At 39.0% G+C, this 16969-nt stretch overlaps 1 protein-coding gene across 8 annotated transcripts in view; it reads right to left on the minus strand.

Annotated features, from left to right (window-relative positions):
• Positions 1-3273: 3273 nt before the first annotated feature.
• LOC134531585 (tRNA (guanine(26)-N(2))-dimethyltransferase) overlaps positions 3274-16969 on the minus strand; it is a 161593-nt gene continuing 147897 nt past the window's right edge. For all 8 annotated transcript variants that reach the window (XM_063367301.1, XM_063367303.1, XM_063367302.1 and 5 more), the window contains 2 exons: positions 15907-16206; positions 3274-3467 (listed from right to left, as the gene is read on the minus strand). In XM_063367301.1, coding sequence (XP_063223371.1) covers positions 3335-3467; positions 15907-16206 — 433 coding nt within the window. In that variant the 3' untranslated portion in view covers positions 3274-3334. The remainder of the gene's footprint in view (positions 3468-15906; positions 16207-16969) is intronic.

Raw genomic sequence — 16969 nt, forward strand, 5'->3', positions numbered from 1 at the left:
AGTCATCGGCAATACCAGGAATAGATCAATGTACAAACCACTCAAACAGGCTCAAGGTCACTAAAACCTTCTAGAATGGCCTAGCTCAATAGTAAGACGAGTCCCAAGGCCTTGCGCCGGAGGTAACATTCTTAAATTTATTACCACGAATTCAACATACAATGATGAGTAGATCACCACCGAGTACCGTCACATAGGCACCTGTAAAATTAAGGGTGGCGCGCAAAAAACAAACAAAAAAAACATACGCAACATAACTCACGCAACAAACTCGCGTGCAAACGCGGAGTGAAACGACACTCGAACTGAAGTATCAGGTCAGGCAAAAAGGGCCCTAACAAAGAACGGCGTAACTCAAGAACGAACACCGCACAAACACGCACGAGGACCTAGAGAAACACCCGTGTCTACTGTAATGCACATCAAAGTAGAGAACGATCAGCCTGCGCGACGAGAGTAGTACCACAAAACAAAGCATCGCGCCTCGGCACCTCGACCGGCCGTCATCAGCACGCCCGGCAGAACGTCATAAGGAAATCTAAAACGGCAATCACAGTAAAAATAATAAGGGCGGTACAAAAGTCAAACGCGGCAAGCCACGGACACAAAAAAAGAAAACGAACACGGCGCAGATATAAACTGGCATGGTTGGCACAAAGCAAAAACAAACGCACAGTTACCCGAAACAAAATTTAGAAGTGACATGCCGAAAAATTTAACCAAGATGGAGAGGAAAGAAGCTACATGGCTAACACGGCCTAAAGGAACTGTCACCGCGCTCCAACAATCCAATGCCAACCATACCTGCAAGCGAGACCCGCGCCCTGCCGAGCCCGGAGACGACTGGCCGACCCGCCACAGAAACGTCAAGGAAGGGGAAGGAGGGGAGGGAAAAGTAGGGGAGGAACAAGGAGGGGAGGAACAAGGAAACCAATGGAAGAGGGGAAGGGAGGGGGAGGGAAAGCCAACGTGTGCGGACAGTAGAAGCTGACCGCTGCAACCCCCGCCCCTTAACCACCGCAGCCACAACCCCGCCGAGAAAGGGATGGTGGTCCAAACGTCTCGAAGAACAGCCCAGATAATCGGAAGGGCGCAGAAACTGCCATAGTCCACGGACCGACAAAAGAGTTTCCAGGTAGCCGGTACAAAGCATAAAAAAAAATTTCGACGAGGGAGGATGCAGCAGCAGAGGAAGGGCAATCCCATTGCCACAGTCCAAAACAGCGACTCCCGGCGCGACGTTCCAACGGACCACGCATCAGGCAGCTCGAAGAGGTCCACCTGCGTTCATCGTCTCGGACAATTCCCCCTATTTTCGTTCTGCCGTCTATAAGAACATGTGTTTCGAATGGGCCATCAAGCCCATTTTCAGCAAGCCGTACTTCCCTCAGGGCAACCAGTCCGAGCGGGTAAATAAGGTGATCAAGGGCGTCTTGACGGCGTTTTATCACCAGGATCACACCTTATGGGACGAGGATTTAGAGTTCATTAACGTAGGTCTTAACTTCGCTTTTTACCCCTCCACCGGGTATCCCCCTTCTGTTCCGTTCCTTGGGAGGGAGCTTTCCCATCCCATCCTAAATCAGTGGGGACTGCCTCCGCTGGAAAGCAATTTAAAAGATTCGGATTTAGATAGAATTTTGAAAGACGTCTCCACTAACTTAACAAAGGCTCGTGACAGTGTGCGAGAGACTTATAATGCTACTAGGAGAGCACATCAGTTCAATCGTAAGGATATGGTGCTATGCAGATCTTTTCCCTCTCTGTTAGCCTGCAGATGTTCGAGTAAGTGGTCGAGAAATACTTGGTTCGATACCTCGATTCTGGTGTTAGTGCCCAATCGCAGTGCGATCTACTGGGGAGTGGCCGAAACAGAGAAGTCGAATCGCACATATTGCACGAAACTACTTCAAAAGCAAGTGGGCTTATGGATGAGACTGGTGGAGCTGTCTGGTGGCTAGGAAAAGAACGACAGGAGAATGTTTGTTGCACGAGTCGCTAGGGGGCAAGATGTGTCCAGGACTCGAAGTAGTTGATAACTCCGACACTAGAGGTCAGAGGCGGTACATTCGAAAAACAGTGGCAAGGCCTTGAAACAGGCCGTCGCTGGCCAGGATTAAGCACCGGTCAATGTTCTGGGCGGTGATTCGTGGAAATGATGGAAGAAAGGGGGAATGCTGGCTCATGAGAAATGTCTTACCCGGAGCGCCTATACGTGCTCGAGAGCCCTGGAACATTAGAATGGGGCATGACTGTAAGTGCTCACCTCAGGTGAACTCTGAGTAATGGGCTGCCCTGAGGAGCTGCAGCCACAAGCGGTCCTGGTCATGGCAGGAGGGGTGTATGTCAGTCGCTGGTCATGCAATGGGGCGGGGAAAATACGAGGCAAGAGCTAGCCTCGCAAAGATCGGCAAAGTCTCAGATACTGCGCTGGGAACGAATTGGAGAACTAGCCGAACTAAAAATAGGTGGGAGCGTACATTGAGCAGAACAAGTTTAAATTTTAGCTATAAAATTACAGCTAAATGATGGTTCAAAATCAAATTTAAAATTGTGCCTAACAGTCCTAATTGGCGGCACAAGTTTTAAAACTAGACAACTATATGTCGCTAGAAAAAAGTGTCAAATGCAGAATCATGCTGACGAAAATGCATGCCGAAGTTGCATTAAATTAGAAAAAGTTAGCATAATTATTTACGTTTTGTATTATTTCGTCAGTAGGTTGTCGATTGTATTGTAAATATTAGTTATGAGCTATGAGTTTTAAATTTACAAAAACATAAAAAAAAAAATTGCGAGGTCTGAGTTGGGTCAAAATGCTAGAATATTTTAATAACCATCTAAAGAACATGAACATAATCTAGAGCACACCAGCACAGTGCTCAAACACAATATGCAGTAGGCTACCATGACTTAGCAGCCACATAGCAAACTGCTCCTTGTGGGTTAAGCGATGAGTTTGCCATGCAATCGAGACAGTTTAATTAATAATGCAGTAATCAACATCAGCCACTTGAGAGACTGAATATCTTCAGTGAAAATAATGTCATTATGCCATGTTTTTTTTTTACAAACCATGTACATTTTGATCGTTGTGTGCCCAATTGCACATCTAGTGCCAAACATGTTTCTGAAAGCAGCAACATGAATTATAAGAGGTGCGTATGGAACTCAATAAACTCTTTGCAGCATGATTTCCGAACATAACTAAAATGAAACTTTCATGGGCCACACCTGAATGACATACAAGCTACAGGAAGGAGCAACACACTGTGATGAAACCAAAAATATTTATTATTTTTATTTGTATACATTAACAACATGTCACCTTTCGTCAGTCAACAACTTCCTCTTCTTTCTGGGCACATCTTGTTTTCTGAACTGGACTGCTGCCCTTGGACACATCTTTTCTTTTCCGTTTACCTTGATTTCTTTTGCTTTTTTCAATTTTATTTTCTCCTTGAACGCTAAAAAAAAAAATCATTATTACGATGGATCAATGGTATACAGATGAGTTACATAAATATTTAAAAAATTTTAAAAAATGGCAGTATCCTTCTAGCTTTACTGACCCTGTGCCCCTTGTAGGGATAAAGCTGAATATTTTTTATATTCAATATTCCTATTTGTTTTTAGTAAAATAATGTACTTAAATAAGTTTGGTTTTTTGTTTTGAGATATCCCAAACTTGTGTTCAATGATCTTCCTTAAGGTATACTTAGGTATTGAATTTTTTGTGGTTAAATATTGTATGAAATAATGTAATCTAAAATGTTTACATGTTAAATCATTATGTCCTTACAGTTAAAGTACATGGTTTAGGGTTTTTCCATTCTTATAGAGTCTACAACATACTTGCATGCTAACTTTTGAACAGCTTTAACAGAGTGTTGCTACTAGCAGGTACACTAAATGGTACACAGCTATGTGATCGCCTATTTCAATCTGACTAGCCCGGTTATTGGCAGACCAACAAAGAAAGTAATTTGGTTAATACCAAATTTGAGAACCTCTAAAGAACATATATGATCTCTGAGTATATGTTTATGATTATTGGTGGTGAATCAATAACAATCAGTAACACTTTACGTTAAGGTGATCCACTGTGTTATTTATAAACACAAAATTATACTTATCATTAATCTTAATTTTTACTCAAATTTCAATGATAACGCAAACGATTCACTGTTGTAATATGAATAGTTATATTACTGGAAATGATATTGTTTTCACATTACAACATTCTAATTGGAATTTTTACAAGAATAACTATATTCAGTAGAATGGTTTAAAAGATTAATATTGCACAACCTGTGTAATAGGACATTTCTTCAAATAAAATTTAATATTTATATTGCAATATCATCTTGAAACTTGATATTACAAATATTGCTATATTCAAATTAGTAAAGTTTTAACTTATTTTAGCTCAATCGGGACTTTTCGGTTAGTATCTCAGGTTATATGGGTGTAAGTAGGTGAATCAGACATAAGATTAATAAGCTGCTGTCGGGTTATGTACTGCTACTAATTATAAGCTTGTGGAGTTGGAAAGATGTAAAAATTTCTCGTAGTTCATAGTTACCTCAGAATATGCAGCAAGTTAGGGACAATACCACCTTAATATATGGTATTTCAACTATACCGTGAACTGCGGATCTCAGTAACTACATTCGTACTGACGTAGTGATGTCCTAGTTCTCGATCTTCCTGATGATGACTCCACAGGAACAGCGGCCCTCGGTGTGTACAGCTGGATGTGGTACAGGTCCCGATGTGGACAGCGATTGTTAGTTGATGGGTCTCCAAACCGGCGATTCTTGATGACGACGAAGGGCAGTTGTTCACATTCTTGACAATGATGCAGCGATTTACTATCCTCGATGACGCATATGTAGTTCTTGACTATCTTTGACGACGACTATGTAGTTCTGGTCTATCTTCGATGACGACTAAGTATTTCTTGAATACATTCAACAACGATTATGTAGTTCTTGACGAATATTGACAGCGATGAACTATAAGTTTTATATAAATTTTAGATTCGTACATTTCTCGAAGTCTCAGTCAAGTTTGCTGCTTATCATTTTCTTTTCATGCTCGCCGTTCGAATTCACCATTCCTAATAAAAATTCTCCATCGACCTTGTAATTCAAAAGCAAGAATAGAGGAAGTAGGCAAATAAATATTTTTAAATCCAAAGATATTGTTGTTAAAAGTTACTATGAAGTATAATGAAAATAAAAAGAAGAAAGTTTCCCAAAACACAAGTTGTGGCAATACTTCACAAATAAATATATACAAATTTTGAAATTAAATAACATTATTAATTACTATAAACTACTGGTTGGTTTATAGAATGCCGCTCCAAAGATGATTGCGGGTTCTATTTAGTGTCACTAAATAACAGTGATCATCTTTACCAAATTAATTAAAATTTGTTAAACTAAATTATAACAGTTATGTGCAATCTGCACATAAATTTTCATGAGATTAGTCTTAGAAGTGATTGACCTTTTTGTCAACTATTAAAATTAAATAACATATAAAATTGATACACTTACTTGCACCATGTCATATACACGAAAACTAAAATCTAAACATAAATGTAACAAATATGCATAATAAGCAAACAAAACATCAATGTTAGTATCATCATACTTAAACATGCACAAGTGATAAGTTTGTCATATCGTATAAAGTTCGATATTAAGAAAAAAACAGTTCAACATTTAACTTCTTAAAACAAAAAAAAAAACATTCTTCATATACAATTATCACACATACATCTATGAAGTCTAACGTCGATCCACAATATAATCTTGCGTATATGTTATATCTGGTGTGGTTAGTGTTGTTGACATTAATCTCGTATTGTACATGGTTTACAAGATATATATATTTTTCTTAAATTAATACTTTTTTTTAAAAACTTCCAATGTGTTTAGAATTTTTTTTAATGTAAATACCTAGTTAACAATTTACTACTGGTATCATATAAGTTCTGTTTTGTGTAAAATAACATATCTAGAAAAATAATCTCGTCGTTCCATGAATTAAAATTAGAAGCAGTGTCATATTTACATAGAGTGTGCAAACAGATCATGGGTAAGGTTCTAAAGTTTGATTGCAGATCAAATAGATAGTATATATTCAGCGATAAATATGTTTGGGAGATATAGATATATAACATTTAATCAACCAGGGCTTCGTTTCCTACCTGATACTCATATTTTTACTCTAGTTATCAGTTGTAACTTCAACTAAGACCTTGACCTAATATAATCAATAAATTTCAAATGACCATTGGTAAACATAACTTGCAGCATTGTGCTACTATTCGCAGTTCAGACTAATTCAAACGCTCACTCCACCATCCATAGAAGTGAGAACAATAACGTCGAAGAGAATGCATACACTGCATTACCTAGTCCATACTGGCATTTAGCTCAGTAGACTTAAAATATCTCGTCGACTATGCCTAAGGCAACAAAAAAAACTTATGTCAGTACTGATACTCTGACTCAGAAGACACTATAATAATTAATCTGCGAACTAACAACATAGTTTTACTATGAGTCACACGATAACTGTCTGCAAATGAAGTACTTATAACTACTAAATAAAATATTTTGTTTGTCTAGTCTTAAGTTGGTCATAGATGCTGTAGAGTATTCATAGTATTTCATAGAGTAGCCTGACGATATGGCCGTAGTTGTGTGATGTTGTATCTACCCACTATTTCTTCACTGTCTATTGTCTGCAAAATATAACAATTTTCGTTAACCTTCCCACATACTCTATAAGGACCCTCGTAAAGTAAGAATAACTTTTTAGTAAGTTTCTCCCAAAATTGACTAATGGGATTGGCTTTTTTCAGCACAAGATCATTAATATTTAAACTCACAATTTTCTTTCGCTTTTGATTGCGTATTCGTTTTTCCGCAGCCGCATGTAATCGAGCCTTTACAAAGTCCTCTAACTGTAAACTGAGATCTTCTTCAGACAATCCGGCTAAGTTAGAACTTTGACTTTTGTCTAAATCAGGTAAAAATACTTCCGGTAAAGCGTTAGATCTTTTTGTCGTTATAATCTCGTTAGGAGTCAGTCCTGTAGATGAATGTATAGTATGGTTGAAAATAAATTCTATGAACGGAATGTAATCCCTCCAACTTTGTTGTGAGTGGTGGCAATAAATTCTAAGGATGTTTCCCAAATTTCTCATCTGCCGCTCCACCGGGTTGCTCTGGTGATGGTGAACTGATGATGTGGTTGGAATTACCCCTAAGATTCGTAAACCTTCTGCCACAGTTTACTAGTAAATTGCGATGCTTTATCTGTAATAATACAGTATGGTTTACCCACTTGATCTATAAAAGATTTAGCTTTTGCAAACACTGTTTTGGCATTTGCGTTTACTATAGCATACAATTTGGTATACTTAGAGAAAATATCCATGAAAACTAGTATATGTTGTACTCCGGCTTTAGAAGTTGGAAGAGGTCCAAACAGATCTACGGATACTAAATGCAAAAGCTTGTCTGGTAAAATCGGCTGATAGATTCCCTCTAAATGTCCTTGAGTAGGTTTTGCCTTTTGACACAAGTCACAACTCGTGACAAATTTTCGAATTGATCGTGACATGTTGTTCCAATAAAGCCTCGTAAATTTTTACTGAACCTATATGGCCAAGAGTTTCATGTATTTCCTTAATAACCTTTTCTTGTATTTCTAACGGTATAATCGGCTTCCAGTGGTTATCTAATGGGGATTTTGATACATGATATATAAATAATACATCTTCATCTGAAATGCAATACATTTTATGTACTTTGTGTTCCGGTGGCAGTTCTGTTAATTTCCTGCGAACTTTGTTACAAAATTCATCGTTTAGTTGAGTAGTTTGTAGGTTTGCAAATAACTCTCTTAACCTGACATTATTCTCTATGGCGATGGTGATAGTTTTCGCTATTAAGAACTCTCTGGAATTTTTGTTGTTTGTGAACGGTTCGTTAGACACATCGGGTGCTCGGCTTAAGTAATCCGCAGCGAGATTATCCTGTCCCTTCACATGATGTATAGTGAGGTCATACTCCTGTATCAGTAGACACCATCTAGTGAGGCGACTTCCAAAAGTTTTACCAGCCTTTAAACATGTTAATGCCTGGTGATCGGTCATTAGTTTTATATTTTCTCCTAACAATAAATCCCGGAATTTCTGTAGAGACCAGACAATTGCTAAAGCCTCTTTTTCAGTAACGGTGTAGTTTCTTTCCGTGGCATTCATTGTTCTGCTGGCCATGGCTACTGTTTTCTCGGTACCTCCGTCATCACATTGCGCTAACTTGACGCCTAATGCGTAAGCCGATGCGTCAGTGTACAACATAAATGTTCGTCCTTGCACTGGATGATGTATTACGTGTTCCTCTAAAAATATTGATTTCAATGCTTCAAACGCTCTTTGTTCAATTTCTGACCAATACCAAAAATTTCCTTTTTTTAGTAACTGGAATAAGGGTAATGCCACGCGAGCTATCTGATCAGAATAATTTCTGTAGAACCCAATTACTCCCAGAAAAGCTCGAAGTTGTTTAACATTTCGTGGAGTAGGAAAATGGGTTATAGCATTCAACTTGTCTGGAGCTGTTCTTATGCCTGACGGGGTAAGAATGTGGCCTAGAAATGGTAGTTCATCTCTACAAAACTTTGACTTCTTCAGTTTCACTGTCATTCCTGCTCGGCCTAATTTTGAAATAACTATGTCTAGATGTCGTATATGTTCCTCAAAAGTGTTGGACATAACAAGGATGTCATCGACATATGCTCGAGCAAAATGGCTACATTCGGGTCCTAATGTTGCATCTAGGCAGCGCGTAAATTCAGCGACTGCGTTGCAAAGTCCAAAAGGCATCATCTGGAAAACATATTGCTGGTTCTTAAATAAAAATGCTGTATACTGTTGTGAATCTTTTCTTAAAGGTATCTGCCAATATCCAGCTGATAAGTCCATGGTAGTTAAATACTTCACTCCTTGGTATAATAATTTTAGCTTCATATAGTGTGTTACGGCCTGGTTTGTCGGAAAATACTACTCGATGATTCATCAATAATTGAAGCAATTCATGTCGTTGCTTGTCTGAAATAGTATTAATTCCTGTAACAGTAGACTCAAGATCTTCTACAGTTGCAATCAGCGAATCTTGACTTGAAAAACTAAAAACATGACTCTTTTGCAAGCTCTGTTGTAGCAAATTAATAGCTTTGTCTGATATTTGCCATTTCACTGCGGTATTAGGTGTAATACTATCGTTGGCCGTGACTAGCCAACCTCCAAAGTCTAAAATTATGCTATAAGTAGTGAGAAACTCTGTTCCTAGTATAACAGGTTTTGCAAGTCCTTTAACTACAAGTACATATGCACATTTAGTTTTTCCGAGGCCGTCAATAGTTATTAATGCTTGTTTGTTTACGACTGAACTCAATCGTGACGTAGCTCCAAGTATTTTTATCGTCGGTACAGGCATCATAGGTAACTCATATCCGGACTGCAGCAAGTCGTTGTATAGGTTCTCGCTGATACAGCTAATCTCCGCCCCGCTATCTAATAATAAAGGTGTTAGTATTCCGCATATGCGTAAATGAAACTCGGGACAATATGCTTCTTGGCTTTCATTAATTGTCTCTTTATCTTCGGTCAAAAATTCGCGTTCATTGTCAGATATTTGTATGTTATGAACATGTTTCAGTGTGGAATTTATGTTCGTCCCTTTTTCATTACTAGTGATCGGTAAGCAGGAACGGTCACTACCGATCTCAGCTAGTTTAACGTATTCGTGCGTACTACATCTTCAAGGGGTAGACCACGTTGAGTATTATTCCCGGGTGATGCTACTGTTTCCCGTGAATTTGAGTAATATGTGTCCGCAGAAATCGGTTCTCGTCGTGGAAAATATGTAGTGGATTGCGGCATTGTTAACATTTGTTTATCACCCGCGCTGGTACATGTTATTGGTATCATGTTACCCCCAGATGTATACACTTGAGTATTAATTTTGGGTACTTGACTACATTGATTTATATGCATTTCATTCATATCTGGACTGTTGTCAGAATGTTTTGGTGATCGATTTTCATTTCGCACCTCGTAGTATCTTTGTGATGGTTTTTCGTTTGCGAATGATTGCTGAATTTCCCTGTGTGGTGACGAAATATTTTTGTTCTGCTGCGATTCCGCTAACGGGTAGTATTGGTAATATTCATCATGATTTCTCGAATGCATGAATTGATTCCTCTTATGTTCGTCATAGTATCTGTTATCAGTGTTACGATGTTTCCATGAATAACCTGCATTTCCTCCTTCTAAGTAATTTGAACGCCATTCTCTTTGATGTGAATTTCGGTTGTTATTATCATCCCAGTGATTTTTGTACTTCTTTGATTTATTACCTCGCCATATGAAAGCATTGACAGGGGGTGTATTCCGCGTGTGATTTTCGTGGTTATTGTCATTTTTACGTTGATTCCACGGCTGGTATAATGGTGTAGTCTTAGGGTTGTTCGACCTATCGTGGTCCTCCCGAACATTCGTATTCAATCTACTTTGCCGATCCAATCGATCATATGTGATTAGTTGCTCGCGGAAATCAGAGATATTTTCAAAATTATATCCTGACATATACAATTGGTATCGCATCGGTAATTGCCCAAGTATCATAGCAATAAATTCACTGTCACACATTTCGACATCCAAATATCTAGATAGTTCAAACATTTAACTGAAATGCGACTCCAGTGATCTATTCTTTCTAGGGTCAAATTTCTCTCCATGCAGTGTGGCAAGCAAATTTCCTTGAATTTTAGAATTCCAGTACTGCTGCAAGAATAGTTGTTTAAACTGTTCGTATGAATTTATGGTGTGTTGATGCATCTCCCACCAATAGTATGCGGTGCTTTTTAAACTACTGCTCACGCATTTCAATTTTTCGCTATCAGTTAAATTGAATCGCGAAACGTATTCTTCGAATGATTTTAAGAACTTTCGTGGATTTTCACTTATCTTGGCTGCGAATACAGGTTTTTCCTCAGCCCAGTGTCGTGCGGGATGATTAAATGCTGTAGTAGAATCAATCATAATCATCTGTTGTCCCTCTGTAGTATATTGTGTTCTACATCGTGCATCGTTGCTCAAATTCTCTGTTTGTATTGGGATTGTTGTGTTATTAATACACGACTCTACCTGAATCGATGTATTAGAATTAGTAATCGGTACATCTGTTGTTTGTGTCGTAATATTCTGCACTCGATTTTCTAAACCGTCTATCCTCTGGTTCACCATCCTAAATTCGTCAGACGTAATTACTTTGTGTAGTTGTGATTCAGTAGCCATTTTCGTGATTCTCGTTTCAATCTCTCGTGTATGTTGTGTGATTGTTTCTTGTGTAGTGTTCTTAGCAATATCATGACAACTAGTTTCAGTACCTACAAGTTTTTGTTGAATATCTGCTATTTGTTCATCTACACTCGTGAATTTTACTCTAACCAATTCACTGACATTTCGTATTTCTGTGTCTGTCTCATGCATCTTAGTATTGAACTGGTGTATTACATCTGTAAGCCTGTCGTTTACCTGATCAATACGTTCTGATAATCTTTCTGCTAACTGTTCAGCGTGTTCCCTGTTTTCACGTGCAAGCTGTTCGATTTGCGGGAAAGTTGTTCGCTTTGATCTCGGAACATTCGTTGTAACATTTGTTCCAAACCATGACTTAGAAGTGTGTTATTTCCCGAATACTCTGTGTTATCTGTGGCGTTAGCAGTATTCGTATTCTCTATGGAAATAGAACGTTCGGTTTGTATGTTGCTACTAACCTGAATATTAACTGCTGCGATTTCCTCCTGTGGACCAGCTGTGCTAGCAGTTTCCGAGTTCTGTTCCCCACCTTCCCCTCCATTGTTTCTCCGTCTTAGGAAGTAGGTAGCAGTCTCGTCGTTTTCTGACATGTTTATTTTGTCTGATTCTGATTCTAGGTTGTTAAACAGTAATTCCTCAACTCTACTTGGTGTAATGTGATTTATTCAGTCCTATGTTAAGTAGTCGGATATGATCGGCCCCGCGTTGGGTAGACAAATTTCTTTGTGATCGCCTATTTCAATCTGACTAGCCCGGTTATTGGCAGACCAACAAAGAAAGTAATTTGGTTAATACCAAATTTGAGAACCTCTAAAGAACATATATTATGATCTCTGAGTATATGTTTATGATTATTGGTGGTGAATCAATAACAATCAGTAACACTTTACGTTAAGGTGATCCACTGTGTTATTTATAAACACAAAATTATACTTATCATTAATCTTAATTTTTACTCAAATTTCAATGATAACGCAAACGATTCACTGTTGAAATATGAATAGTTACATTACTGGAAATGATATTGTTTTCACATTATAACATTCTAATTGGAATTTTTACAAGAATAACTATATTCAGTAGAATGGTTTAAAAGATTAATATTGCACAACCTGTGTAATAGGACACCTCTTCAAATAAAATTTAATATTTATATTGCAATATCATCTTGAAACTTGATATTACAAATATTGCTATATTCAAATCAGTAAAGTTTTAACTTATTTTAGCTCAATCGGGACTTTTCGGTTAGTATCTCAGGTTATATGGGTGTAAGTAGGTGAATCAGACATAAGATTAATAAACTGCTGTCGGGTTATGTACTGCTACTAATTATAAGCTTGTGGAGTTGGAAAGATGTAAAAATTTCTCGTAGTTCATAGTTACCTCAGAATATGCAGCAAGTTAGGGACAATACCACCTTAATATATGGTATTTCAACTATACCGTGAACTGCGGATCTCAGTAACTACATTCGTACTGACGTAGTGATGTCCTAGTTCTCGATCTTCCTGATGATGACTCCACAGGAACAGCGGCCCTCGGTGTGTACAGCTGGATGTGGTACAGGTCCCGATGTGGACAGCGATTGTTAGTTGATGGGTCTCCAAACCGGCGATTCTTGATGACGACGAAGGGCAGTTGTTCACATTCTTGACAATGATGCAGCGATTTACTATCCTCGATGACGCATATGTAGTTCTTGACTATCTTTGACGACGACTATGTAGTTCTGGTCTATCTTCGATGACGACTAAGTATTTCTTGAATACATTCAACAACGATTATGTAGTTCTTGACGAATATTGACAGCGATGAACTATAAGTTTTATATAAATTTTAGATTCGTACATTTCTCGAAGTCTCAGTCAAATTTGCTGCTTATCATTTTCTTTTCATGCTCGCCGTTCGAATTCACCATTCCTAATAAAAATTCCCCATCGACCTTGTAATTCAAAAGCAAGAATAGAGGAAGTAGGCAAATAAATATTTTTAAATCCAAAGATATTGTTGTTAAAAGTTACTATGAAGTATAATGAAAATACCTAAAAAGAAGAAAGTTTCCCAAAACACAAGTTGTGGCAATACTTCACAAATAAATATATACAAATTTTGAAATTAAATAACATTATTAATTACTATAAACTACTGGTTGGTTTATAGCTATAAGAGCCAGGTTGTATTTGCAACCACATTTATGATAAACTTTAACAGAAAGTTACCACTAACAAACACTGTTGAACAGCTATTCCAGGGAGGAGATACTTTCTATCACATAACTGAACAGGTATAACAGAGAAATGCAACTGGCAGCCACATTACTTCCAATCTATACCAGATAGGTGCTACTGACAAGCACACTGCTGCACTGCTGCACTGCTATAACAAAGAGCTGCTTCTGTGGGACAAACAGCTGCACAGATATAACAGTTACGTGCTACTGTCAGCCACATTACTGTATACATCTATAATACTGAGGTTCTACTGCAGGCACACTCCTGAACAGCTATAACAAGATTTTGCTACTGTCAGGCTACTGTCAGGCTACTGTTGCACCGCTGAAACCGGTAGGGACTATTGGAGGCACAATCCTGAAAGCTATAACAGGGTGGCACTGGAAGGCCACTGGAAGGCACATTACTGAACTGCTATAACAGAGAGGTGCCACTGCAGATACATTGCTGCAGAGCTATAAAAGAAAGGTGATACTGTCAGTAACACTTTTGCACTGCTATAATATGGAAGTGCTACTGTCAGGCACACTGCTACAAAGCAATAACAGTTAGCTGCTTCTGGCATGAAAAAAAAATGCCAAGGAATAAAGGCAAGTGCTACTGGCACACACACCTCTGCACACGTATAACAGGTAGGTGCTACTGGCAGGCACACAACTGTACAGGTTTATCAAGTAGATGCTGTGGCAGGAACAAAGTTGCATCGCTACAACAGGGAGATGCTACTGGCAGGCACACCTCTGCACAGGTATAACAAGAAGGTACTACTGACATGGACACTGTTTGGCAGGCAAAATGATGCACAGCTACAATAGGGAGGTGCTACTGTCAAACACACTTTCCTACAGTTATAACAGGGAGGTGCTACTATAAGGGACATAACTGCATGGCTATATAGGGAGGTGCTACTGGCAGCTACATTATTGCATATATATAACAAGGTGATAGTGATGGGCACTAAACTGCTCAGCTATAACATATAGGTGCTACTGGCAAGCACACTGATTCACAGCTATAAGAAAGGTTTTTACTGGCAGGCACACAAATAATAAGCCACTTAATAAGAAGATGCCTCCAGCAGGCACGGTAGTGAACTGATATAATAGGGAATGGCTGCTAGCAAGAGCACTACTATATCACTAAAAGCCGAAGGTGCTACAATTAGGCACACTGCTGCACAGCTATAAAAGGGAATTGCTACTGACAGGCACACTGCTGCACACTTATAACAGTTAGGTGCTGATGGTTGTCACTTCTCTGTACAGCTGTAAAATGTAAGTGCTACTGGCAGGCACACTATTGCACAGCTATAACGGGTAAGTGCAACTGGCAGGTAACCTCTGCACTGGTATTACCGGTAGGTGAAACTGGCAGGCATACTACCACTAAACCCTATAACAGAGGAGAGGTGCTACTGGCAGACACACCTCTGCACAGGCATTAAATAAAGATGATACAGTCAGGCACACTGCCATGTTGGTGCACTGGCAGGCACACTGATGCACATATATAACATGCAGGTGCTACTGGCAGGCACACTGCTGCATAGCTATAAAAGGGAGAAAGTACATTCAGGCAGTATGCTGCTCCGCTATAAAACAAAGGTGCTACTAACAATCACACATCTGCAAAGGTATAAAAAATGTAAGTGCTACGGGCAGGCACAAAGCTTCACAGGTATAACAGGTGGATGCTTCTGGCAGTCACACTACTGAATAGCTATAAAAGGTAGGTGCTTATGGAAGGAACACATCTGTACAGCTATAACAGGTAAGTGCTACTGGCAGACACACTTTTGCACAAGTATAACCGGTAGGTGCTACTGGCAGGCACACAACTGTACAGTATAACAGATAGGTGCTGTGGCAGGCACACTGCACACCACTATTATAGGGAGGTGCTACTGGCATGCACACTGCTGCATCTGCTGTAACAGTTAGGTGCTACTGGCAGGCACACTGTTTCACAGCTGTAAGAATTATGTGCTTTTTGCACGCACACCTGTTTACAGGTATAACAGGTAGGTGCTACTTTTAGTCACATCTCTGTACGGCTATAAGAGGTAGGTTCTGCTGGTAGGCACACCTCTGCACAGGTATAAGAGGTAGGTGCTACTGGCAGGCACACCATTTTACAGCTAAAACAGGTAGGTTCTGCTGGTAGGCACACTGTTTTACAGCTATAACAGGAAGGTTCTGTTGGTAGGCACACTTCTGCACAGGTATAGGTAGGTGCTACTGTAACGCACAATGCTGCACGTACCAGGTGTTCGATCGCGTGCCCGGCCCCCAGTGGCGCCGCGGGTTCTCTTGGAACCTCACTAGCTTCAGCTGCCTGGATGGAGGGTTGGCTTCAGGAACGGTTGTCATGTCTATTGATGTGGCTGGCTTCTTGCCTAGTATGGCCGCTGCCGCCCCCACAAGACGCTCGCTGCGCACCGGGTGCGTCCTCACCCAGTGTCGAACTACGTCCCACACCACCTCCGCGGGCGCATCCGTCTTTATGGACTGTCGACAGGCGTGCGAGAATGAAACACGGTGACCAGTGTTTAGAAGAGCTGATCTGGAATCATTGCACCAATCGAAACATATCATTATACATGCTTGCGTCTTGAATCGCTTAATTATGAAAGGGCATAAGTCAATTTACTAAAAGTTGTGGGAATATGCAAAAAACTATATCATATCTGTTATACGTTTCATACATCCAATTAATATTTTTACATTACTCTGTACCTAAATGTTAATACATTGACAAGTGCATACCTTGCAGGTATTTCATTTACTCCGAGAAAAATATGTTAAATATCACAGACTTAAGCCTTTTTATAACTTAACCTTGCAAGTCAACAAAAGTTATGCAATAAAACATTCCAATCGAAAAACAATGATGTAATTCAACCTACATATAGTTTGGAAAACATGTACACCATGGTAGTGAACATTTTAAAGCATTTTCGCTGACCTAATAATGCATAACATCACAGGCATAACCTTTTAACACAACACTACAAAAGTTATGTAATAAAGCATCATTCCACTTTAAACAACAGTGATGTAAGCCTACACATTGTTTTGAAAACATGTACAAAAGGTATTAATAACTTCCAGGGACCGGAAAGTTACTTTTAAAACGTAACTCAGTTACAGTTACAAATACTCCATTGGAAATGTAACCCTGTTACAACTACAAGTTACACTACTGAAAATAAACCAGCTACAGTTACAGTTCTGAGAAAAGTAACTGTAAGTTACTTTAACAGATACTTTGTGAAAAACTAAAAATGTGATACGTTATATTGTTATAATTAAAAGCTAATAAAACA

The sequence above is a fragment of the Bacillus rossius genome, chromosome 5, assembly GCF_032445375.1.
Source record: "Bacillus rossius redtenbacheri isolate Brsri chromosome 5, Brsri_v3, whole genome shotgun sequence".
In the NCBI taxonomy this organism is placed as follows: Eukaryota; Metazoa; Arthropoda; class Insecta; order Phasmatodea; family Bacillidae; genus Bacillus; species Bacillus rossius.